Genomic DNA, 26,017 nt, shown 5'->3' with positions numbered 1-26,017 from the left:
ACATCCTGGTCTCCTGAACTTAGTGCAATAGAGAGGGATGACCTAATACCATCATTAATTAACAAAGCTACCCCTCCACCTTTTCCTAGTTTCCTGTCCTTCCTAAATGCCATGTGTCCTTCAATATTCAGGTCCCAATCTATGTCGTCCTGCAGCCATGTCTCTGTAATGGCTATCAGATCGTACTTATTTATTTCTATTTGCACTCTCAGTTCATTTGTTTTGTTTTGAATGCTATGTGCATTCAGATACAAAGCCTTTAGTTGTGTTGATTTATTATTTTTGTAACCTCTAGCCTTATCTGTTGATTTACTCTTCGATTTGTACGCTCTGTCCCTTCCTGTCACAGTCTATCATTTACCATATTAATACCTTTCTCTCTTGCCTTGCCTCTACTCCTTGATTTACCATATCTTCCCAAATTTGATCCCTTGCCCCCAGTATTCAGTTTAAAACCCTCTCTACTTCCCTAGTTATGCAACTCGCTAGAACACCAGCCCCAGCCTGGTTCAGGTGTAGACAGTCCCAACGGTACAGCCACCAGTTTCCCCAGTAGTGATGACAGTGCCCCACAAACCGGAACCCACTTCTACCACACCAATTTGCACATGGCTCAGGTAACAATCCAGAAATTATTACCTTTGAGGTTCTAGCTCCTCATACTGACTATGAAGAACCTCTTTCCTTGTTCTGTCTATGTCGTTGGTACCTACATGGACCACAACGACTGGATCCTCCCCCTCCCACTGTAAGTTCCTCTCCAGCCCTGAGCAGATGTCCTGAACCCTAGCACTGGGCCGGTAACAGAGTCATCAGGACCCTCGCTCTTTGCTGCAGAGAACAGTGTCAATCCCCCGAACTATACTGCCCCCTACTACCACTACATTCCTTTTTTCTCCCTCCACTTGAATGTTTTCCTGTACCATGGTGCCATGGTCAGGTTGTTCATCCACCCTGCAGCCCCCACTCTCATCCAAACAAGCTGAAAGAACCTCAAACCTGTTGGACAATCGCAAAGACTGAGGCTCCTGCACTCCTGCCCTCTGGGTCCCCTTACCTGCCTCAGCTGCAGTCACACCCTCCTGTCCCTGACTGCTGACCAAATCAGAAGACGCTATCCTAAGGGGTGTGACCGCCTCCTGGTACAAAATGTCCAGGTAACTTTCCCCCTCCCTGATGTGTTACAGTGTCTGCAGCTCGGACTCCAGTTCAATGACTCTTTTGTGATTCTTTCTAGGGAAACTCTGTACACACCCTCCTGGTATATAATATCACATCTTCATAATTCTCAGCATGGGCTTATCAACTGAGGACAGCCAGCATAGATTTATTAAAGGTATCTCATAGGAGGCTTGTTACAAAAGATAGGTTTATGGTACCAGAGGAAATGCAGCAACTTGGCTATAAAATTAGTTGACGGTTCAACAAGAAACAAGAGTTAGGGTTAAGTCGGCGTTGCAAGGATTGGAGATGGGTTGAAAAAGGTACACACCGGATGTTCACTTTTATTTATTCTCAACTTGAATACAGGGAACACTATCTAAATTTGTTGAGGAAGTTTGGCAAAGCGGAATGTAAAAGGCTTCAGTAGGATATATAAAGGATATCAGAATGGACAGGCTGTTAGCAGATTGGATTTAATGTGGATAAGTGCGAGGTAGTACATTTTGGGAGGATAAACAAGAAAAGGCAAGTACAAGCTCAATGGGAAGATATTGAAGGATTGAGATGAACAGAGAGACCTAGAGACAAATACTCTGAATATGTAAGTGTAGCTGGATAAAATCATACAAAGGCCAACAGCATTTTGGGTTTATAAATAGGTGCATTAAGTAGAAGAATAAAGCAATAATTAATATCTCCAAAAGAGCGGTTAGGCCTTAGCCAGTGCACGTGTTCAGTTTTGGGCACTCCATTATAGAAAAGACATTAAAGCTACAGAGAGCAATGTGTATTCATCAAGTTGTTGCCAGGGATGAGAAGCTATGAGGAGAGACTTGAGACACTCGGACAATTTCCACAGAAGCAGCAAAAACCAGGAAGAAATTTTAGCAAGGTTTTAAAAAATTCTGAAAATTTTTGGTAACATGAATAGGGATAGTCTACTCTCACTGCTTGGGGGAGACGGTGATGAAAATTCAGCAACTCAAGTTTTCAGAGAGACCAAGGGGAGTGGTTAGAAGAAGTTTCTTTAAACTGCAACTTTCAGAGCATGGAATGCACTGTCCCAGGGAATGGTTGAGGCAGAGATCACTGCATCCTTTAAAAGGAAAATTCAATAAATATTTGAAGCATAAGAATAAACAGTGGGAAACTGGGGCACTGGGATTGGTTTTGTATGAGTGCTGGCACAGATATGAAGGCCCCCGGCTGTGTTGTTCATCTTCTTTGGTTCCAAGTTCAGCCAGTTTCTTATCTGAAAGTGTTTCTGGAAGTTCTAGTTTTTGCATATGCGCTGGCAATGGCAACAGAATCCTTAAAGTGTTAAACTTACTTAAAACTTTTACAATTCAGAGAAAGGGAGAAAGATCCTGCCACTGTGAAATGGTGCATTTCATTCTGAAGAAGCAAGCATTAAAATCAAAGAATTATTCACCGACTGGTGCTTTTACGAGTCACATTTATTTCTTAACCACTTTGGACAGTGTTTGGTCCCAGCTGAATGGATGGGATGGTCCAGTGTGGGGACAGCATTTTCAAAACATTTATAATTCCCTCGAAATTGGTTTTGTGTTGATTTTCATAACTTTAATCTGCTGTGGAAAATGGTGAAACAAATTTCACATTCAGTGACTCCATAAATAAATTCAACCGGTCATACTTTTGACAGAGGTATTATAGATAGCGTATTGTTTAAAATTAACTGCATCAGAAAACAAAGAATAATTTCATTTCATTTAAAAGCTGAGACCAACTATCAGTATAACAACAACTTGCATTTATATAGCACCTTTAACGTAGTAAAACGGCCCAAGGTGCTTCACAGGAGTGTTACCAGACAAAATCTGACACCGAGCCACATAAGAATATATTAGGGCAGATGGCCAAAAACTTAGTCAAATAAGTAGGTTTTAAGATGATTATTAAAGGAGGAGAGAGTTGTAGAGAGGTGGAGAGATTTAGTGAGGGAATTCTAGAATTTTGGGCCCAGGCAAGGCACAGCTACCAATGGTAGAGCGAAGAAAATCACGGCTGCTCAAAAGGGTAGAATTGGAGGAGCACAGAGATTTCAGAGGGTTGCGGGGCTGGAGGAGGTGATAAAGATAGGGAGAGGCGAGACTATGGCGAGACCTGTCGAAAAAACCTGAGAATTTTTAAATTGAGGTCTAGTCGGAGGGGAAAAGTGTAGGTCAGCGAGGGGGTTTTTTACTCCAGTGTGAGACAAAGTAAATGAGAAATGGCACTTACTTGTTAGAATGGTTCTTCTCTTGCACTGTTGGTCAACTCCTCCTTGTTTCTTTCCAGAAGTGGTGAATGGCATCTCGAATACAAACCGCTGAATATTGTGACTTTTCTCGAAATCTGTTTTTCTGTCCAGCAACTCCTTCTCGTCGAGATATGGAGTCACATATGTCACCTGAATGTAGGCATATTTCGAGTCCAAGTCTTTGGGATTGACCTTTTCAAAAAGAATATAACTTCATTGGAGTAAATACAATCTGTAGTTTTATGTTAAGGACAAGTTAACATTTTGACAGAGGAACATGTTTCTCCTAACTTAAAGAGAGCGGTATAAGATATAGTGGAGTAAATGAAGGCACTAATCGAAGACCAATGGTCATGAAGGGTGCTTTATAAACGTAAATGCTCTTATTTTCAGTGATGTTGCCTTCCAAACAGATTTAGCCTCAGTAATGAAGCAACAACACCAAAGGTAGATTAACTGGCCGTCTCTCTCACTTGATACTTGTGTGGTGGATGATCGTTTTTCGGACCGGAGAGAAGGGTGCTGTGTAGGCCCTTTTTAACATGTATTATTGACCCAGACTTGGGGACGCAGGGCATAATTTCAAAGTTTGCAGATGAAATGAACTCAGGGGCACAGAGGCAGACTGGTGAAGTGTGCAGACACAAGGCAGAGGAAGTTTGATGCAGAGAAGGAAAAAAGTTGTTGGGCTGTGGGAAGGAGAAGGGGGAGTGAAACTAATTGGATAGCTTTTTCAAAGAGCTGGCACCATGGGCTGAATGGCCTCCTTCTGTCCTGTAAGATTGTCTGATTGGAGAGGGTGTTGAGGACATTTTCTAGAATGACACCAGGGATGAGTTATGTGGAGAAACTGGAGGTGCTGTGGTTGTTCTCCTTAGAGCACAGAAGGTTAACAGCAGATTTAATACTGGTGTACTATGAGGCATTTTGATGGAATAGATATGGGGAACCTGAGGGTTGGTAACCAGAAAATACAGATTTAAAATAATTGGCAAAAGAAACAGAGGGGAGACGAGTTTTCTTTAAATACAGCACGGTATTTGGAATGTGCTGCCCGAAAGGGCGGTAGAAGTAGATTCAATAGCAACTTTCACAAGAAAATTGGATAAATGCTTGAAAATTTACTGGGTTATGGGGAAAGAGCAGTGGGGAGTGGGATTAATTGAATAGCTCTTTCAAAAAGCCATCCCAGGCATGATGGGCTTAATGTGTTACATGATTGCAATTATAATAAACCTTGAAAATCAGAAGAATTACAAAATATATATTATGAACACTAGGGAATTGTAGGAGGTGCCAGTAAATGGAGTGAGAGAGGATTCATGTAGCGCATAAGCGCCAGCACAGACCAGTTGGGCTGAACGGCCTGTTTCTGTGCTGTAGATTCTATGTAATCCTGTTCAGTTAGTTACTCTAATCAGAAATATGAATGTAGGAGTTACTTCAAGATATTTTCATAATCTTAAACAATAGACCACATTGAACAGAATATCTGAACCCCTCATATCTTCCAGAAATGTTGAAGTTTTGGAAACTCCCGGGAAGGCACCTGCCGAATTTAAGGAAAGCAATACATTGCAGAGCAACAGGTTGCGTACAGTTAATGATAAGAAATGCTTACAAAAGAGCAGAATTGCCAAAGAAGGCTCACATTTTATAATGCTGCTCTCCTCACCTTCCCATCATCATAGATCATCCTTACATTCTCCGAGCCAAACTTGTCCGAGTAAAGTTTCAGAAGTCGCTGGGAGATCTCAGACAATTGGGTTAGTTTTGGTTCTTTGTAAATGTACTCCTTGCCATCCTCATCCTCAAAGAACCCCTGGTAAAAATGATGTGAAATAAATCAGGTGGCGTTTGAAGAACACTCAAATAAGCAGATGTGTGCAGTGATGAATCAAAGTCAACTCAAAAGCTCAAAAAAGACAAGCAAAAGCAAACGAAAGATTCTCCAAATTTCCCCAAGTGCGGCAATAAAGCCAACTGGTTTCAAATAATTTTTTTTTTTAAGAAGGAATTGAGGTTCATGGCGGAAAATGTAAAGCAATTCTAATCTCCAGCCACATGTTAAAAAGATTCAAACTAGCAAATGTTGCATTACCAAATAATTTCGCGTTTCATTAATACACTTTTCTAGTTTTTTTTGGGGAGAAGAATCTAGGTCTCATTTTTATTTCAGAGTGACAATAAGATGAGAACTCAGTGCCTGTTTTACACAGCAACAACTGGTACTGCTTTTCAGGTTAGTACAAAGTCAGAACATCAGACTGGCAAAGCTCTGTCAGAATTGCAATGACATACAGAACTGTACAAAGTGCAGATATGACTTTTCAACTGAATTAATTGAAAACGTGCTGCAAAAGGTTAGATTTAAAGAAACATGTACAGATTGTGAAAAAAGCATCTTTTTTTTTTGCTATGGAACTTAAATGGTAAATTTCATTGGGCGTGAAGATTTGAGGTTATTTCTTTCCATTTCTGTTAAGTGAAGAAACAGGCTACAAAGTTGTAGATGCTGTGCAATGTCTAAGGTTTCAATGACATGTTGTTACAAGGATTGGTATTTGGATGAAAGCACTGTTTCTCCAAACAATAAGCAAGGCTTTTGATAAACTGGACAAAGCTGTCAGCTGCTACAATGCTTGCAATACCTCAGTGACACTGACCCTCAAAAGCAGTCCATGTTGTGTGACTCAGATAGTGTTTTGGAGGTTTTGTTCAGTTTCAGGTCACATTTGGGGACCCAGTATATAAAAAAATCACAAAAAGCACCAAGGATAGGCACAGGCGGAGAAAGAAACTATTGTGCAAAATAGATGCAGTACGTGGAGTTAAACCAGTCTTAAATTTAGACATATAATTACAGTATACAACTGCGTGCAGCAGATTGCATTCCAGTAGTAGAATATAAATGGTGATGTACAAGAGTTTTATGAAGCATGGATGATGTGCACTTTGGATAGACTGACAAAAACTACCCACATCAAATCAGAGTGCCTTTAATGCAGTGAGCTTTACTGCATTACTTGTGATACCATCATTGATTTACCTCCACATCTCTCTCATTGTCTGTAAACTGGTATTGCTATGAAGGTTATAAAAACAAAGAACAAAATGATAATTACATTTATTCCTAGCAGTTACGCTAGAGGAAATCACCTAAGACTAAAGAACACGCCAAGGCTATTGACAAAAAAAAAATCAAACGTCAAAATGCTTCAGTGAGTTTTAAGGCTACATGTACTATTATTTTTTTTAAATGGACCCGTGATTTATTACAATACAAAGTGGATTGCAAGTCAGCTAAGTCTGTCCACTCCTCTACATGCACCACTATGAACAAAGCAAGGCAGTGGATGGAATTCCTAACACAGCACCTCTACCCTCTACAGTGAAACTGTAATCATGGTTATGACTGCAAAGCAGATGACTTCAGACACAAACAAACAAGACCACACCAAGACATATTAAGTGCTCAGGGCTTACATGAAAGGACCTTACTGCACAACTTACCGCTGCCTTTAAGAGGGAGAAAAAAGAGTGGAAAGAATGTATTAATGAGAAGCTGCAACTGAACACCAATGCTACGAAGTGCAAGGCATTAAGTAAACAAAACATTTCAGGATAATTTTTTTTAAAAACTTGGTCTTTGTCAACATTCAAAGAAGTGTTTATAACTTAAATACATTTTTTTTTAAGCTGTCTCAGCTTTCTAAGAACATTCACCTCATTTGCACTTGTCTTTGACTTGCTGCAGAAAGATGCAAAATTCATTTTGTAACTTCATAAATCATAAGCTCCAATTTTAATTAATAATACCTATAAAGAAGTTGGGCTATGAGTATTTTTAGGTTGCCAGGGAGAATCAACAAAAAAAACCTTATAAAATCTTGCAATATAGGAGACCATTCAGCCCATCGTGCCTGTGCCAGCTCTATGAAAGAGCTATCCGATTCGTTCCACTCCCCTGCGCTTTTCCCCATAGCCCTGCAAATTACTCCCTTTCAAGTATTTAATTAAATTTGCCTTTTGAAAGTTATTATTGAATCTGCTTCCACTGCCCTTTCAGGCAGCGCATTCCTGATCACAACAACTCGTTGATAAAGCACACTCCTCATCTCCCCATCGGGTTCTTTTTCCAATTATCTTAAATCTGTGTCCCCTGATTAACAACCCTCCTGCCAGTGGAAACATTTCTCTTTCTTTACCAAAACTTTGAAAAGTTTTATCCAAGAATTACCAAAATTATGAAATTTTCCGAAGAACAGATCAGTCCTCACTTTACTGCAGTAAAGTCTTTAGCTGCACATTATAGGAACTAGTTAATACAGATATTAAATAGAAAGCACATATTCACCTGCCCAAAAAAGGCTACCCGAAAGTAGGTGCCTAGTAGTCGTTTTCCTGTGTGGATAACCTCAGCAATTTTTTTGTAAGCTTGATGAAGAGTTTCGTAGAGATGGGCAAGCTTCTGTAGGATATACAATTGCAATAGTCAGATTAAATTTCCTCACCTACAAATTCATTCAGCAAAATTTCAAAAGATTAAACAAACAGCTACTTTTGCTCACTTTGCCTCTTTGATTTGAAGATTATTAATTTACAAAAGATATTACAGCACAGAAAAAAGGCCATTTGTCCCAACTGTTCTATGTTGGTTCATCTCACCTTATCAATAGATCATTCTATTCTTTTCTCCCTCATGTGTTTATTGAGCTTTCCCTTAAATGCATCTTTGCTATTCACCTCAACCATTGCCTGTGGTATTGAGTTCCACATTCTCACCACTCTGGGTGAAGAAGTTTCTCTTGAATTCCCTACCGGATTTATTAGTGACTCCCTTAAATTGATGGCCTATAGCGTTGGACTCCCCCACAAGTGGAAACATCTTCTCTGCATCTATCTTATCAAACTCCTTCATAATTTTAAAGACCTCAATCAGGTCACCTCTCAATTTTCCCTTTTCTCGAGAAAAGAGCCCCAGCCTGCACAGTCTTTCCTGGTGGGTATAACCTTGCAGTTCTTGCAAATTTTTTTTGCACCTTCCCCACATTTAATAATGAGCTTAATCTGGCAATAAGATATTAATTGTTGGTCAAATACATTTAGTCTGATTTACTCAATCTATAAAATCTATTTATTTTGTTCGATATCCCTGTCACTTAGGTGAGGACTAAACTTCACTTACCTCAAATTCACGCCTTTTCTCATAAACCGGAATAATTAGCTTGTAGACATTTGAAATAAGCTCGTAACGTTCCGCTTTCCAAAGTCCATCAGCACATTGTTCCAACAACTCCATTAGCACATCCTGTTCAAATGCCAAAATTAGCAAGGCTCCAGTCTTTAAATTAAACAACTACTTCTCATAGAATCGTGCAGCACAGAAAGATACCATTCTCATCGAGCCTGTGCTGGCTCGTTGAAAGAGGCTTCCAACAGCCCTACACATTTTCCCCTTTTCTTTATCCATTCCCTTTTGAAAGTTACTATTGAATCCCTCAATAATAAGTATACCATTTTGAATACTGTTGGGGGGTAAGACCTATCAGGGGAAAGCCACAGCAGCCAGGTCTCTGGCACTGAGCCTGGCTCTGTGGCTCAGAAGGGAAGGGGGAGAATAGGAGAGCGATAGTGATAGGAGATTCAATGGTTAGAGGAACAGACAGGAGATTCTGTGGTCGCGAACGAGACTCTCGGATGGTATGTTGCCTCCCGGGTGCCAGGGTCAGGGATGTCTCGGATCGAGTCTACAGGATTCTTAAGGGGGAGGGGGAGCAGCCAGAAGTCGTGGTACACATCGGTACCAATGACATAGCTAGGGAAAGGGATGAGGACCTGAAAAGCGAATATAGGGAGTTAGGTTGGAAGCTAAAAGGCAGGACGAGCAGAGTAGTAATCTCAGGATTGATACCGGTGCCACGTGCTAGTGAGGCTAGAAACAGAGAGCGAGTGCAGCTGAACACGTGGCTACAGAGCTGGTGTAGGAGGGAGGGCTTCAGATATGTGGATCATTGGGATACCTTCTGGGGATGGTGGGACCTGTACAAGAAGGACGGGTTGCATCTGAACTGGAGGGGCACCAATATCCTGGGCGGGAGGTTTGCTAGAGCTCTTCGGGAGGGTTTAAACTAGTTTGGCAGGGGGATGGGAACCGGAGCTACGGACCAGTGGATGGGGTAGCTGTTGAACAGGCAGATACCGAGTGCAGAGAGTCTGTGAGGAAGGTTAGACAGTTGACAGGGCAAAGTTGCAGCCAGTATGATGGGTTGAAGTGTGTCTATTTTAATGCAAGAAGTGTCAGGAATAAGGGTGATGAACTTAGAGCATGGATCAGTACTTGGAGCTACGATGTTGTGGCCATTACGGAGACGTAGATATCACAGGGGCAGGAATGGATGTTGGATGTTCCGGGGTTCAGATGTTTCAAAAGGAATAGGGAGGGAGGTAAAAGAGGTGGGGGAGTGGCATTGCTAATCAGGGATAGTATCACAGCTGCAGAAAGGGAGGTCGTCGAGGAGGGTTTGTCTACTGAGTCATTATGGGTGGAAGTCAGAAACAGGAAAGGAGCAGTCACTTTATTGGGAGTTTTCTATAGACCTCCCAATAGCAGCAGAGACATGGAGGAACAGATTGGGAGGCAGATTTTGGAAAGGTGCAGAAGTAACAGGGTTGGTGTCATGGGTGACTTTAACTTCCCTAATATTGATTGGAACCTCCTTAGTGCAAATAGTTTGGATGGAGCAGATTTTGTCAGGTGTGTCGAGGAAGGTTTCCTGACTCAATATGTAGATAGGCCGACTAGAGGGGAGGCTATGTTGGTTTTGGTGCTTGGCAATGAACCAGGCCAGTTGGCAGATCTCTCGGTGGGAGAGCATTTCGGTGATAGTGATCACAACTCCCTGACCTTTACTATAGTCATGGAGAGGGACAGCAGCAGACGGGATGGGAAAATATTTAACTGGGGGAGAGGGAATTACAATGCTATTAGGCAGGAACTGGGGAGCTTAAATTGGGAACAGATGTTCTCAGGGAAATGCACGACAGAAATGTGGAGGTTCTTTAGGGAGCACATGCTGCGACTGCTGGATAGGTTTGTCCCGATGAGGCAAGGAAGGGATGGTAGGGTGAAGGAACCTTGGATGACAAGAGATGTGGAACAGCTAGTCAAGAGGAAGAAGGAAGCTTACTTAAGGTTGAGGAAGCAAGGATCAGACAGGGCTCTAGAGGGTTACAAGGTAGCCAGGAAGGAACTGAAGAATGGACTTAGGTGAGCTAGAAGGGGACATGAAAAAGTCTTGGTGGGTAGGATTAAGGAAAATCCCAAGGCGTTCTACACTTAAGTGAGGAACAAGAGGATGGCCAGAGTGAGGGTAGGGCTGATCAGGGATAGTGGAGGGAACTTGTGCCTGGAGTCGGAGGAGGTAGGGGAGGTCCTAAATGAATACTTTGCTTCAGTAATCACTAGTGAGAGGGACCTTGTCGTTTGTGAGGACAGCGTGAAACAGGCGGATATGCTCGAACAGGTTGATGTTAAGGAGGAGGATGTGCTGGAAATTTTGAAAGACATGAGGATAGATAAGTCCCAGGGGCCAGACGGGATATACCCAAGGTTATTATGGGAAGCGAGGGAAGAGATTGCCGCGCCTTTGGCAATGATCTTTGCGTCCTCACTGTCCACTGGAGTAGTACCAGATGATTGGAGGGTGGCAAATGTTATTCCCTTGTTCAAGAAAGGGAATAGGGATAACCCTGGGAATTACAGACCAGTCAGTCTTACGTCGGTGGTGGGCAAATTATTGGAGAGGATTCTGAGAGACAGGATTTATGATTATTTGGAAAGGCATAGTTTGATTAGAGATAGTCAGCATGGCTTTGTGAGGGGCAGGTCATGCCTCACAAGCCTTATTGAATTCTTTGAGGATGTGACAAAACACATTGATGAAGGAAGAGCAGTGGATGTGGTGTATATGGATTTTAGCAAGGCGTTTGATAAGGTTCCCCATGGTAGGCTCATTCAGAAAGTAAGGCGGCATGGGATACAGGGAAATTTGGCTGTCTGGATACAGAATTGGCTGGCCCATAGAAGACAGAGGGTGGTAGTAGATGGAAAGTATTCAGCCTGGAGCTCGGTGACCAGTGGTGTTCTGCAGGGATCTGTTCTAGGACCTCTGCTCTTTGTGATTTTTATAAATGACTTGGATGAGGAAGTGGAAGGCTGGGTTAGTAAGTTTGCCGATGACACAAAGGTTGCTGGAGTTGTGGATAGTGGGGAGGGCTGTTGTAGGTTGCAATGGGACATTGACAGGATGCAGAGCTGGGCTGAGAAGTGGCAGATGGAGTTCAACCTGGAAAAGTGTGAAGTGATTCATTTTGGAAGGTCGAATTTGAATGCAGAATACAGGCTTAAAGACAGGATTCTTGGCAGTGTGGAGGAACAGAGGGATCTCGGGTTCCACGTCCATAGATCCCTCAAAGTTGCCACCCAAGTTGATAGGGTTGTTAAGAAGGTGTATGCTGTGTTGGCTTTCATTAACAGGGGGATTGAGTTTAAGAGCCGCGAGGTTATGCTGCAGCTCTATAAAGCCCTGGTTAGACCACACTTGGAATATTGTGTTCAGTTCTGGTCGCCTCATTATAGGAAGGATGTGGAAGCTTTAGAGAGGGTGCAGAGGAGATTTACCAGGATGCTGCCTGGACTGGAGGGCATGTCTTATGAAGAAAGGTTGAGGGAGCTAGGGCTTTTCTCTTTGGAGCGAAGAAGGATGAGAGGTGACTTGATAGAGGTGTACAAGATGATGAGAGGCATAGATAGAGTGGATAGCCAGAGACTTTTTCCCAGGGCGGAAAGGGCTATCACCAGAGGGCATAACTTTAAGGTGATTGGAGGAAGGTTTCGGGGAGATGTCAGAGGTAGGTTCTTTACAGAGAGTGGTGGGTGCGTGGAATGCACTGCCAGCGGTGGTAGTAGAAGCAGATACTTTAGGGACATTTAAGCGACTCTTGGATAGGTACATGGATGATAGTAGAATGAAGGGTATGTAGGTAGTTTGATCTTAGAGTAGGTTAAAGGGTCGGCACAACATCGTGGGCCGAAGGGCCTGTGCTGTGCTGTACTCTGTTCTATGTTCTATGAATCTGCTTCCACCGCCCTTTCAGGTGGCGCATTCCAGATCACAACAATTCGCTGCGTAAAAAGAGCTCTCCTCAATTGGTTGTTAGCCATGGCTCAGTTGGTAGCACTCATGCCTGAGTCACAAAGTTCCAGGTTCAAGTCCCACTCCAGGACTTGAGCAGAAAAATCAAGGCTGACACTACAGTGCAGTACTGAGGGAGTGCTGCACTGTTGGAGGTGCCGTCTGTCAGATGAGATTTTTAACCGAGGACTTGTCTGCCCTCTCAGGTGGATGTAAAGGATCCCATGGCACTATTTGTAAGAGAAGTGGTGTTCCCCTCCCTGGTGTCCTGGCCAATATTTATCCCTCAAATCAACATCACAAAAACAGATTATCTGGTCATTATCTCATTGTTGTTTGTGGGAGCTTGCTGTGTGCAAATTGGCTGCCACATTTCCTGCATTACAACAGTGACTACACTTCCAAATTACTTCAGTGGTTTTCAAGACTTGGAGAAGTCAGGTGGTTGTGAAAGGTGCTACAGAAATGCAAGTCTTCCTTTCTTTCTCATCTCCCCTCTGGTACTTTTGCCAATCACCTTAAATCTGTGTATTTAGTTACTGACTCTCCTGCCATTGGAAAATGTTTCTCCTTATTTACTCTATCAAAACCCTTCACTACAACTCAAAAATATGCCACACTCTTTTCATCGCACACTAAATGACAGAATGTGAGGGGGATTAATTAGCAGATTCTGCCATTCTGATATGAAGCTTAATTGCTCCACAGTATTTGTGTTAGGAGTGTGTAATCCAGCAAACACCCAAGAAATTGCTTTCAAGTTGTGGCAAAACTTTAAACCATACAGAAACAAAACTATTAATAGAAGCTCTTAAATAGTATTTGGGCTCAGTGTTCTCATACAAAACCAAACTATTCATGTTGCTGTTCTGTTTTACTCGCATCATTGTAAAACTACACCGTTAGCAATACGCACATGAATAAATATGACATTAACACTTCAGCACACGAATTCTTCTGTTGCCCAGATAGAATTTGGCTTCCAATATTTTAAAACACATCAAACTTTGATGCATGGAAAGACTTGCATCAATATACCATGTCATTACATCTCTTGGAAAATGATCCAAAGTGTTTCACAGCGCAGGTAGCCATTTTGGACACAGCACAATCCAACAAAAGCAATGAGATCGATGACTGGTTAAATTTGTCGTTGGGTCACCAAAACCATTGAAACCAGTGAGCGGATGCTCAGCCTGTTCAGTCAGTGCGGGCTCTCTCTCATGACAGATGCTCACATCCAGGAATACAGCTCGAACTGTCTGACTTCAGGGCTAAGAGTACAATGAACTAAAGCCACAGCAGATATTTGGACCTTTGAAATTTATTCCCATCTCTAATGAATAAAAAGTGTGTAATGCACCCTGCCGCTTTCCACGGCATCTTCCCACAATAATTGCTATTCTCAGCTAACCTGGAACTGCAGAAATGATTCATGCATCCAAGTCAATTGATGAGACAAATGGTCACAGTAATGAATGAGAATAGCCACATTTGACATGCCTATTGTGCTGGTCAGTCTGCAGCTGCAAATAACCATCGAATTCCATCACAAAAAAGGATGAGCAATTCATCTTGGATTAAATACTATACTGACAGATACCTGGCTAGAGCACAAATACCATTATTTTGAAAGAAATGCTGGATTCTTTCTTTGGGCCTCCTTATCTCGAGAGACAATGGATACGCGCCAGGAGGTGGTCAGTGGCTAGAGCACAAATACCATTATTTTGAAAGAAATGCTGGATTATTGTCTCCAATTCTGGGTATCTTTATGAAGGATGTCAAGGCCTTAGAGCTGCCGCAGAGGAAATTTACCAGAATGTTACCAGGGATGAGGGATTTCAATAATGTAGAGACTGGGGAAGCTGGGACTGTTCACCTTACATCAGAGAAGGTTAAGGGGAGATTTAGTCGAGGCATTCAAAATAGTGAGGGGTTTTGATGGAGTAAATAAGGAGAAACTTTTTCCAGTGTCAGGTTGGTCAGTAACCAGAGGACACAGATTTAAGATGATCGGTAAAAGAAGCAGAGGGGAGAGAAGGAGGTTTTTTTATTTTACACAGTGAGTTGTTGTGATCTGGAATGCGCTGCCTGAAAGGGCGGTGGAAGCAGATTCAATAGTAACTTTCAAAAGGGAACTGGATAAATACTTTAAAATGAAAATATTTGCAGGGCTGTGGGAAAGAGCAGAGGGGAGTCGGACTGATTGGATAGCTCCTTCAAAGAGCCAGCACAATGGGCTGAACGGCCTCCTACTGAACCTCCATGCAAATTAATTTGTTAATGTTGCAGTTTTAACCTAAAGGACAATGTAGCAACACTAATTCGTTGGTCCTGTGTAGTGCAAGGCACGTCCAAGATTGAAAAACAATTTGCAAAGTAAGCTTCTAGTGCAATAAAGCAAAGATTTACTAGCAACTAAATCTGAATGTAAATATAAATACCACACAATCAGTAGCTGTATTAAAACAGCTGGCACTGTAATAAGCGAAAATAAGTATCACATGCGATAGAAGTGCAATAAATTCATAAACGGTTAAAGATTGAAAATTTTACAATATTACTGCAATTGAATGCTGAAAGACAAGAATGCTGCAAGTCAGCTGACATGAATATCTCCAAGGAAGAACTGAAATCTAAATATCAAACTTTTGCAAAGTAATTTCACAGTTTATAACAATGCAACATGCAAATCCAATCAACATCTCTATACTGGCGGGGCTTTTAAAATATTCACTTTCCTCACTCCTTTCTGTTTTTCCAATCTCTTCCCTCCACTCCTTGAATCAGATAAGGTGGTGGCAAGGGAGGTTGGAGGAACTCCGCCACCTTCTCCTTCCGCCTGTAGTGTTTGACTTTTCAGTTTGATTGCTTAAACCTCGGTGTGCAGCTAGAGAGAAATGGAATTGTGGGAGATTTCTGGAAGCTTCTGGGAGACATTTTGGATCCGTCTCACAGACACAGGCTGCTGTTAAGACATGTGCTCCAATCTGTAAGGCCTTTATAGTTAATATTAATGTGCTTTAAATAAACCAGTTATTTATTTAACACAGTGTGATATGAGCATTGCTCAGAATTAAATCAGGTGTTACAAACTAAACCCAGTAGCCCAGCGCAAACACAACACCGCCAAAATTAAGTCTGGGCGGGAAGGCCAGTGAATGGCCTTCCCATCCCACTGTCAATGGAGACCCTTAACTGGGCAATTAAGGGCCTCGTCCCACTGACGCTGCAATTAGCCCAGCGGACGTCAGGCCTGTTGCTGCATACGGAGCACAGAAAGAAAAACCGTGCGGGTTGCTTGCTGGCTCTGGTGGGTTGGGGGGGGGCTCATTAAAAGGCACTTAGTGCTTGATTGAGGGACCCGGCAATCGGAAGTGGGGGAGGGACCCGCTGAAAACCACCCCAATGCCCTTGCTGCTGACCCCCCTACACCCCACTCCCCTTCCCCCACATCACAAAACCCCTCCCACCCTGACCTACTGTGGCCTGGGTCCAGTGACGCTCCTAGGCTTCGGGTGGATGCTCCACCTACAGCAGCTCTGCGGTAGTGCTGCTCAGTTAAACAGATGCCGGCCTCTGATTGGCCAGCAGCTCTGAGAGGGCAGGACCTCCGTCACCGGGGTCCTTGAACCAGTGGTAGGCCTGCCCCTGTCTGCTTAAGTGCCTAATTGGTACTTGATTCGGTGGGCCTCCTACAGAAGGGACGATACGGCACTTTTTCTGGAGGTCAAGACCCCCCTCGCCTGGATAAAATGCCAGCCCTGAAGTCAGTAAACCTCAACCATACCTTTGCTATCTCTAGACATGGTTGTTTAATCTTCGCCTGGCCAGCTTCCCATCTTTCATCTTCTGTAAACTTGAGCTCATCCTAAATTCTGCTGCCCACATAATAACTCACACCCAAGGGCTGCTCACTCATCATCCGTGTGCTTGCTGACCTACATTGGTTCCCAATTTGACAATGCCTCAAATTTAAAATTCTCATTCTTGTTCTCAAATCCTTCAATTGCCCCCCCTCCTCCCTATCTCTGTAACCTCCTCCAGCCCTACGACCCTCCAAGATTGCTGTGCTCCCCCCAATTCTGGCTCCTTGCGCTTCCCTGATTTTCACCACTCTAGTGCCTTCAGCTGCCGAGTCCCCGAGCTCTGGAATTCCCTCCTTAAACCTCTCCAGCTCTCTCTCCTCCTTTAAGATATTCCTTAAAACTTACCTCTTTAGCAAAGCTATCCTGATATCTTCTTATGTGGCCCGGTCTCAACTATGGTCTGATAATGCTCCCCTGAAGCACCTTGGGACAATTTGTGTGTGTTGAGGGTGAATTAGGATACAAACATCAGAGTTCTGGATGAGCTCAAGTTTATGGAGGGTGCAGGGTGGGAGGCTGGCCAGGAGAGCATTGGAACAGTCAAGTCTAGAGGTAACAAAGGGTTTCACCAGCAGATGAGCTGAGGCCTGGCTGGAGCTGGGTGATGTTACGGAGGTGGAAGTGGGCAGTCTTGCTAATGGAGAGGATATGGGGTCGGAAGGTCTGCTCAGGGTCAAATAGGACCACACATCTGGTCACTTCCAGAAGCTCTGTTACTGTCCAACATCCATTTCTAATAAGCCTCTGTTTTCTCTCCTCCAACCCCATTAAAGGGGATATTATGGGGGGAAATTGCTTTAAAAACAATCCACTGTGGACAGAAACTGATAGGAACAGCTGGAACAAGGGTGAAATGCAAAGTCGGCAGCATTTAGTTATCAATATCTCGATAAGGATCATGGATGGCATCATCTTTTGGCTTTGTATAGAGCTATAATCACAGGAGTGCATGACCTAAGAAGCTCAATAAACAGCTGATAGGTAAATATATCCCATCTAATTTTCCTCCTTTATCTAGTGCTGAAAGCAGTACACATCATGGGGAATGATTCACTGATTGTCAGTGGAGAATCACCTGTGCGAAGTGTGAGTCTATTCCACTGTGGTGTTCATCACACCCCACCCAGTCCTTGCCTGGAGGCCAATGAGAAGAGCTTACCAGTCTTAGGCTGCGGAACGTTGCAGTCTGTGAAGCCCCATGAGATGCTTAACAATTAAAAAGCCCAATTCTGACTTGGCTGACTCAGGAGAGATCAATAACTAAAGCACTGCAAAAACACTAATAATCAGTAACTCAAACCCTTTATAGGACAACTGTGCATAAAAGATATTCTGCTATAGCAGGCAACATTTTAATTATGTCGACTATCTACCTATCAATGATTAACTACTGGTAAACTCAATGACGGGAGGTTAACAGTTCATCTCAGAGACAATTTATGCTTTCAAAACTGTTGATAACTAAATTTGCAACTTCAGTATATTCTTATCACCCTGGAGTTTGCTTACAATGTACATTCTGCACTTACTGGTAATGAGATAGGCTGCAAAAAAAAAAATACTCCCACCAGTACTGCAGTTATAATGCTCCAATACTTGTGTATTCCAGTGCTGGTACTGAGGGAGTGCTGCACTGCCAAAGGTGCCATCTTTCAAGTGAGACATTAAACCAAGGCCGCATTTGTCCTCTCAGGTGGATGTAAAAGATGCGATTGGACTATTTCCAGGAGAAGGGAGTTCTCCCTCACCCAACATGAGTCATATAGAACCGATTATCTGATCATTTATCACATTTCTGCTTGGGAGCTTGCTGTGCACAAATTGGCTGCCATGTTTCCTACATTACAACAGTGACTACACGTCAAAAGTATTTCATTGGCTATGAAGCCTTTTGGGACATCCTGAGATCGTGAAAGATGCTATATAAATGCAAGTTCTTTCATTCTTTCAGAGAACCTTATTATCCTGAAATATAAAGTGAAACAATATAGCAAAGAGGAGCATTCATAAAACGCCCACAGTCTTATCAGGATGATTTCTTGACACATTGTGACACAGTGGTATGCACCCCAACACAGAAAAATAGGTAAAAAACATTAACTATGCAACGAAGATTTCATCAAACAACCTGATTTGCAACACACAGTATTGTAGCAAAATCTGAGTTTGAATATTGAAAATTGCAATATTACAGGTTATGAGAATGTCCAGATCAACTCACCTCATTGTAGTGGACATCTTGCATTCCTACATCCTCCATCATTGCTGCCTCCTCATCTACGTTGGGTGTGATCACCTTGAAAGCTGTGCAGCCTTGTTTAAATATACCTGGAAAAAGCAAATGTAGCAGGATCATCTGAGAGCTCAGGGGGTCGTCAACCCTGCCCTTTTACGAGTTGGCCCAGGTCCAGCTAAGGGTCCCATATGGGTTACGAGCCAAGGTCAACGGCGGAACTAACAGATTTTCGGTGATGATGGCAGAAGAGCTGGAACCTCGAGGGACAACGGCTGCTCACAGGCAGAGAGGATCCTTCAGAAAGAGGATTTGTGTTTCCTATAAACACACATGAGGAAGGCGACAGGAAACCACCTCGTACTTTTTCCCGCGTCATATTGCTCATTTCTCATGGAAGGTAAAAATGGGAGGCTCTTACGAGCAACTGAAGAGGAAAGTGCAGGACTGGGAGGCGTGGTGAAATGGGCAGAGGACCTGCCCTTGGGCAGATCACCATTATAGAATAATGAAAATGCATTTACCCAAACTACTCTTCTTGCTATCGTTTATATTTCCTGCAACTGCAAGATGAACAGCAGTAACCTGGAACACTTGCAAATCTGAACATACTGCTCAAGATGTTACCTGCCCACTCAGGTGGACACAGCCTGCTCTTTTCTCCCTCATGCGTTTGTCTAGCTTCCCCTGAAATGTATCTATTCTATGAAACTCAACCACTCTATCTGATAGCGAGTTCCACACTCTCACCATTCTCTGGTTATAGAAGTTTCTCCTGAATTTGTAGGTGACTACCTTATGTTTATAGCCCTTAGTTTTGGTCTTCCTGACAAATGGAAACACCTTCTCTATGTCTAACCTATCAATCCCTTTCATAATCTTAAAAATCTCTATCAGGTCACCCCTCAGCCTTCTCTTTTCTAGAAAGAAGAGCCCCAGCCTGTTCAGTCTTTCCTGAAAGTTATAACCTCTCAGTTCTGGTATCATTCGAGTGAATTCTAACAATGCTAAATTTAGATTTATTATTATAGAAGATTATGGAATAGAACTATCAAGACTAAAGGGATCAAAGCAGTACAAAAAGAATAATCAAACCACAGTTAAAATATTTCAGAACCCATTTTATCCAAAGTAATGTTTGGTGCTGATTTAAAAAAAAATAAAACAATATGAAAGAAGGGAATTCATTGATGTGAATTAGAACCCAGATTCCAGTTGCGAAAGTTTTGAAAATCACTCGTCAATCTAATGTATGATGTTGTTTGTTCCAGTAAGTCTGTTTGTGTATGGGACTGCACATTCTTATCTGAGGGAACTTGACATCCAACACCTGAGTGAAGAACTTCCTCCTCATCTCAGTCTCATATGGTCCACCCCTTATTCTGTGACTAGGTCCCCTGGTTCTAAACTAACCAGCTAGAGGGAACATCCTACCTACATCCACTCTGTAGATCAATGAGATCACCTCTCATTCTTTGCTACTCAAGAGAATACAGGCCCAGTTTTCTCAATTAAAAAGGGAAACCTCAGCAAATTGATAATCATACTCTGAGAAACTGTATCAACGGGAAACTGTTGGACATTTCCAATCACTAAATTTACAAATATTGTTTTTAGGGCATTTCCAATTCAGAGGAAGTTTTGAATGTTTGTACAAACTGTTCTAATACCAGTTAATAGGCTGTGTTGCTTCAGAAAATTTCAGATAAACAGTGGCACCTTTTTTTCCCACATACGTCAGCATTTAAATCCACCAAAACAGTGCCTGTGCCATGTCACGATCTGCACCACGCCTTAGTAACATATTCTATCACTGAGGAAAGATGGCAGCACAAAGACTAACAGGTCTGTTTACAAAACAAATCCTTTGAAGTTATCTGAATTCTGTCATCCTTATGCAAAACTGTAGCCAAGAAAGAGCTTAGGAAGACAAATCAATCTGTGGGAAGCAACTGGTGAGTAAAACAGTTACCCAAATGCTGCATTATGAAAAGCGAAGACTGCGGGGAACATGGTGCAAGTATTTAAATTAACAAGGCTCAGCGAATGTGAAGAATTAGTTAGGAATATTTGACTTGATACAAGATTCCAAGGCAAGGGGGCATAATACAATTTGTAGATTCAGACAGAGTGCAAAGTGAACATAATTTCACTGAGAGGGCAGTTGACTTTTTGAATATATTATGAATGGAGATTGTTAGGAATGTAGGTACAGGAACAGGCCTTTCAACTCCTGAAGCCTGTTTTGCCATTCAATTAGATTGTGGCTGATCTGTACCTCAGTTTCGTTTAATCATTTTTGCTTCATATTGCTCAATTCCCCAAATAGCAAAAAGCATCAATCTGAAGAAGTACTTCTTGATTTCACTTTGAAATAGCCTGGGGGACAAGTAAGCTTATATTGTTTTTCAGGGTTAAATTGGACAAGAATCATTGGTTACAACAGCTCTGACAGGAGGAAGGCAGACTAAATGGAACTGTGGCCATTACACAATGTTTCTATGTTCTTATGTTCTGGATTTCGTGGAGGGGAAAAAAAACATAACTTGTTTGGCAAAAAAAAAAATCAAAATTAAAGCTCTATCATTTCAGTTTTCTAACTACAAGGAAGTCTACATCCGCACATGCATGTTCTTTCATCAGAGAGCAATCGCGCAACTTGCTTAGGTTAGTAACTATTTCCCCGTTCAATGTTATTGTACTTCGCTACATTCACACTTTGGCACGGGTTAGTCAGCACTCTATCAGTACAAGTCTTTGACCTCTTTAATGACCCAACACTGAGCAACCAGATTAAATGTAGACTTGGGCCAACAGGAGTCTGTCTCAGAGTCTGTGCATCATTCAATATTTTTGTTTGGGGTGGGGGGAGGGGTTGCAAAAGGAAATAAAATTAATTTAATTAAAGCTACATAAATCGAGAACTAATAATGTTTCTGATAGTGCCTTAATTAAACAACCTGTTTTCACTTCCGCAATTGCTGAAACAATGGATAACACTAGTGTCTTGTTGTAATTAACACTTAACCAATTCTTGAGCAGTCAAAGGTGCAGTCATAGGTCAACAGGCTGCTTCCTCCTCTCGAAGTCAAATGCCTTGGTTCAAGTCCCACTCCAGAGATTTGAGCACAAAATCTAGGCTGATCCTCAGTACTGAACTAGGAATGAGTGCTGCATTGGCGGAGGGGCCATCTATCCTCTCAGGTGTACGTAAAAGATCCCCTGGCACTCTTCTGAAGAGCTGGGCCAATATTGATCCCTCATTATTTCGTCATCATAGCAAATTGGCTGAGCCCAAACTAGCTGCCCCTTTGCCTACATTACACCAGTGACTACATTTCAAAAGTACTTCATTGGCTGTAAAACGCTTTGGGATGCCCTGAGGTTGTGAAAGGCACGATATAAATGCAGGTTGTTTCTTTCTTTCAATATGGCAGCAACACTAACTGACCGAAATACCCGTTCAATAGGACCATGTGGTAACCCTACCTTTCCTCCTGAGATATTCAGCCACGAGTGCAGCTACATGAACATAGCACATGGCTGCCTGAAAACAAGAAGAAATGCAATTACCAATTAAAATGATGTTTCAGAAAATATACGGCTGAAAGAATAACAGGAAATTGAGCTAATTCACCTAAAGGTTAGCAATAGTTTCCAGACAATAACTAGAGTAACATATCAAAGATCTCGCTTCTGTGCACATTTCAGGGAAAATGTGCACTTGGGCCTCAGGCCTCATCAGTCTCAAACTGGCGAGTTCCAGACACCTATTGGGCAACCCCAGGCAGCTCGTTGGAGACGAAAGTCCTCGATGACCGTTCCCATGGATCCCTCAGCTGCAGCCTCCTGACACCAGATTCTCGTTCTGACAGGCAGACTCTGGGAATATATATGTAAACAATGGCTGGCCATCGAGAATCGCTGGGTCTCCACATCCCCAGGACTCCCCATGTCTACAATGCATACCATCCCTGCTCACCTGCTCAAAGATCAGCGCCTCAGTGCAACAATATTTTCTGTCACACTTTGTCAATGAGTTAATAGGAATTTACCATACAGTTAAGCTGGGAAGTTCAGTCTGCAAATGTAAGCAGGTAGGTTAAACAGTTCCTGGGCACATGGAACAACCTGAAGCACAGAAGCCATCATCTCCAATCACAGGAGATCTGCACTTAATTGGGGAGAAACCAATTTCAAACTGAATGAGTCATGGAATGGTCAAGCACAGAAGGAGGCCATTTAACCCCCGTCGAGCCCATGCTAGCTCTCTGCAAGAGCAACTCAGCTAGTCCCATTCCCCCTGCCCTTACCCTGCCTTCAGATAATTATCCAATTCCCTTTTGAAAGCCATGATTGAATCTGCCTCCACCACACAGTGGGGCAGTGCTTTCCGGATCCAAACCATTTACTGCGTAAAAACATATTTTCGCATGTCGCCTTTGGACCTTTGCCTTAAACCGGTGCCCTCTGGTTCTCGACCCTTCCGCTAACAAGAACAGTTTCTCCCTATCTACTCTGTCCAGACCCCTCATGGTTTTCAACACCTCAATCAAATCTCCTCTCACCCTTCCCTTCTCTAACGAGAACAGCCTCAGCTTTTCCAATCTATCCACGGAACTGAAGTCCCACATTCCTTGAAAATTGAACTTACATATAAAAAAAAAATTCTCCAACTGTAAAATCAACGCTAACCCATGAATTTTAATGAGTCAGCATTGAGATTGGGCCACTGTTTTAACATGTAAACTCCTTTTTACATTGTCGAGGAGAATTGATTTACACATTCCATTGCAAACTGTCAACTGGGTCTCAGTGGGTAGCACACTCAGAAGGTTGTGGGTTCAAGCCCCACTCCAGAGACTTGAGCAAATAATTCAGGCTGACACCCGAGTGCAGTACTGAGGGAGTGCTGCACTGTCAGAGGGACCATCTTCGAACGAGATGTTCAAATGAGGCCCTGTCTGTCCTTTCAGTGACGTAAAAAAAATACCATGGCCACTATTTTGAAGAGCAGGGTGCTCTCCTCGATGTCCTAGCCGATATTTATTCCTCAACCAACATCTGTAAAAAATTGACGATATGGTCATTTATCATGTTGCTGTTTGTGGGAGCTTTCTGTGCACAATTTGGCTGCCATGTTTTCTACATTTCATCACCTCAAAAGCACTTAATTGGCTGGAAAGCGCTTTGGGATGACCTGAATTTGTGGAAGATGCTATATAAATGTAAGTCTTTCTTCAAACAAAGGGATGATGCTCTAGGTAAATTACCTCGGATAGATCTCCATTTTTGACATGGATCTTCGCCATGCTGTCCAACCAGGTTTTCCTCAGCTCTGGCGTGCTGGCATAGGACTTTGCCAGACTATACTGAAGATCAACAAGCATTTCCGGATCATTCTCATGCTCTTTCATTTGAGCAGTAGCCATTAGCACGGTGCGAATACGCTTCGTTAAGTCTTTAACCTCAGAAGGGAATCCAGTACACTGGAATCAAAGGGACACGAGGTTTTACTGAGACCATTTTTGAATAATTCTGTAAATACTGTCCTCACCACTATTCGCTCACCATACAGGACAGCTGGTGTAATTACAATTTTTTTTAAAGTTTCTTTGTAGACATGGGCAACAAGCTGATGAAAAGGGCTTCTGGGAGTTCAAGGTCCTGCGTCTAGGGGTGACTGAAGGTGGTGGGGATGCATTTTTGGAAATGCTTCCGGTTATGGCTAACAGTGCGAAGGGTTGATTGCAGCTGCCCAGAGCCTCCATCAGCTGTTAACCCCTACAGAAGGCAGTGGAGACTCTGAGTAGCTTCAATCAGCTGACACACAATGGAAAATCAGGTCAACCTCTGTGACAATGTCTTGCTTCAATTTGTGCCTGGCTCTCTCTCGAGCCTGGATCCTCTCTCTTTCTCTGGCCGACTCCTGTCTGTCTGTCCCCCCCGGTCTGACTGACTCCTGTCTGTCTGTCCCCCCCGGTCTGACTGACTCCTGTCTGTCTGTCCCCCCCGGTCTGACTGACTCCTGTCTGTCTGTCCCCCCCGGTCTGACTGACTCCTGTTCTCTCTCTCTCGCTAGCCTGGCTCCTGTCTCTCTATCTGGCCGACTCCTGTCTGTCTGTCTCTGACCTGGCTCATGTCTCGCTCTCCCTCTCTCTGGCCGGCTCCCGTCTCTCACTCCCTCTCTCTCTCTGGCCGGATCCCGTCTCTCTCTCCCTCTCTCTCTCTGGCCGGCTCCCGTCTCTCTCTCTCTCCCTCTCTCTGGCCGACTCCCGTCTCTCTCTCTCTCCCTCTCTCTGGCCGACTCCCGTCTCTCTCTCTCTCCCTCTCTCTGGCCGACTCCCGTCTCTCTCTCTCCCTCTCTCTGGCCGACTCCCGTCTCTCTCTCTCCCTCTCTCTCTCTGGCCGACTCCCGTCTCTCTCTCTCCCTCTCTCTCTCTGGCCGACTCCCGTCTCTCTCTCTCCCACTCTCTCTCTGGCCGACTCCCGTCTCTCTCTCTCCCTCTCTCTCTCTGGCCGACTCCCGTCTCTCTCTCTCCCTCTCTCTCTCTGGCCGACACCCGTCTCTCTCTCTCTCCCTCTCCCAGACACCCGTCTCTCTCTCTCTCTCTCTCTCTCTCTCCCAGACACCCGTCTCTCTCTCTCTCTCTCTCCCAGACACCCGTCTCTCTCTCTCTCTCTCTCTCCCAGACACCCGTCTCTCTCTCTCTCTCTCTCTCCCAGACACCCGTCTCTCTCTCTCTCTCTCCCAGACACCCGTCTCTCTCTCTCTCTCTCCCAGACACCCGTCTCTCTCTCTCTCTCTCCCAGACACCCGTCTCTCTCTCTCTCTCCCAGACTCCAGACTCCCGTCTCTCTCTCTCTCTCCCAGACTCCAGACTCCCGTCTCTCTCTCTCTCTCCCAGACTCCAGACTCCCGTCTCTCTCTCTCTCTCAGACTCCAGACTCCCGTCTCTCTCTCTCTCTCTCTCTCTCCCAGACTCCCGTCTCTCTCTCTCTCTCCCAGACTCCCGTCTCTCTCTCTCTCTCTCCCAGACTCCCGTCTCTCTCTCTCTCTCTCCCAGACTCCCGTCTCTCTCTCTCTCTCTCCCAGACTCCCGTCTCTCTCTCTCTCTCTCCCAGACTCCCGTCTCTCTCTCTCTCTCTCCCAGACTCCCGTCTCTCTCTCTCTCTCCCAGACTCCCGTCTCTCTCTCTCTCTCCCAGACTCCCGTCTCTCTCTCTCTCTCTCTCCCCCAGACTCCCGTCTCTCTCTCTCTCTCCCCCAGACTCCCGTCTCTCTCTCT

At 43.6% G+C, this 26,017-nt stretch overlaps 1 protein-coding gene across 10 annotated transcripts in view; it reads right to left on the bottom strand.

Annotated features, from left to right (window-relative positions):
- LOC137371521 (dedicator of cytokinesis protein 9-like) overlaps nucleotides 1-26,017 on the bottom strand; it is a 291,071-nt gene that overhangs the window by 22,780 nt on the left and 242,274 nt on the right. For 8 of the 10 annotated variants that reach the window (XR_010975239.1, XM_068034244.1, XM_068034249.1 and 5 more), the window contains exons 43-49: nucleotides 24,003-24,218; nucleotides 22,219-22,276; nucleotides 18,718-18,824; nucleotides 8,616-8,738; nucleotides 7,785-7,898; nucleotides 5,103-5,249; nucleotides 3,409-3,619 (exon numbers count right to left, since the gene is read on the bottom strand). Coding sequence is in view for 7 of the 10 variants with exons in the window: in XM_068034244.1 (XP_067890345.1) it covers nucleotides 3,409-3,619; nucleotides 5,103-5,249; nucleotides 7,785-7,898; nucleotides 8,616-8,738; nucleotides 18,718-18,824; nucleotides 22,219-22,276; nucleotides 24,003-24,218 (976 nt within the window). In the remaining 3 variants the exon portion in view is untranslated. Of the gene's footprint in view, nucleotides 1-2,596; nucleotides 2,757-3,408; nucleotides 3,620-5,102; nucleotides 5,250-7,784; nucleotides 7,899-8,615; nucleotides 8,739-18,717; nucleotides 18,825-22,218; nucleotides 22,277-24,002; nucleotides 24,219-26,017 lie in introns of all 10 variants that reach the window. The other 2 variants (XR_010975240.1, XR_010975241.1) reach the window with 1 other exon arrangement.

Source organism: Heterodontus francisci, chromosome 6 (assembly GCF_036365525.1).
Source record: "Heterodontus francisci isolate sHetFra1 chromosome 6, sHetFra1.hap1, whole genome shotgun sequence".
Lineage (NCBI taxonomy): Eukaryota > Metazoa > Chordata > Chondrichthyes > Heterodontiformes > Heterodontidae > Heterodontus > Heterodontus francisci.
Note: the sequence above shows the minus strand (reverse complement) of the source record. Positions and strands in the feature narration are given on the sequence as shown.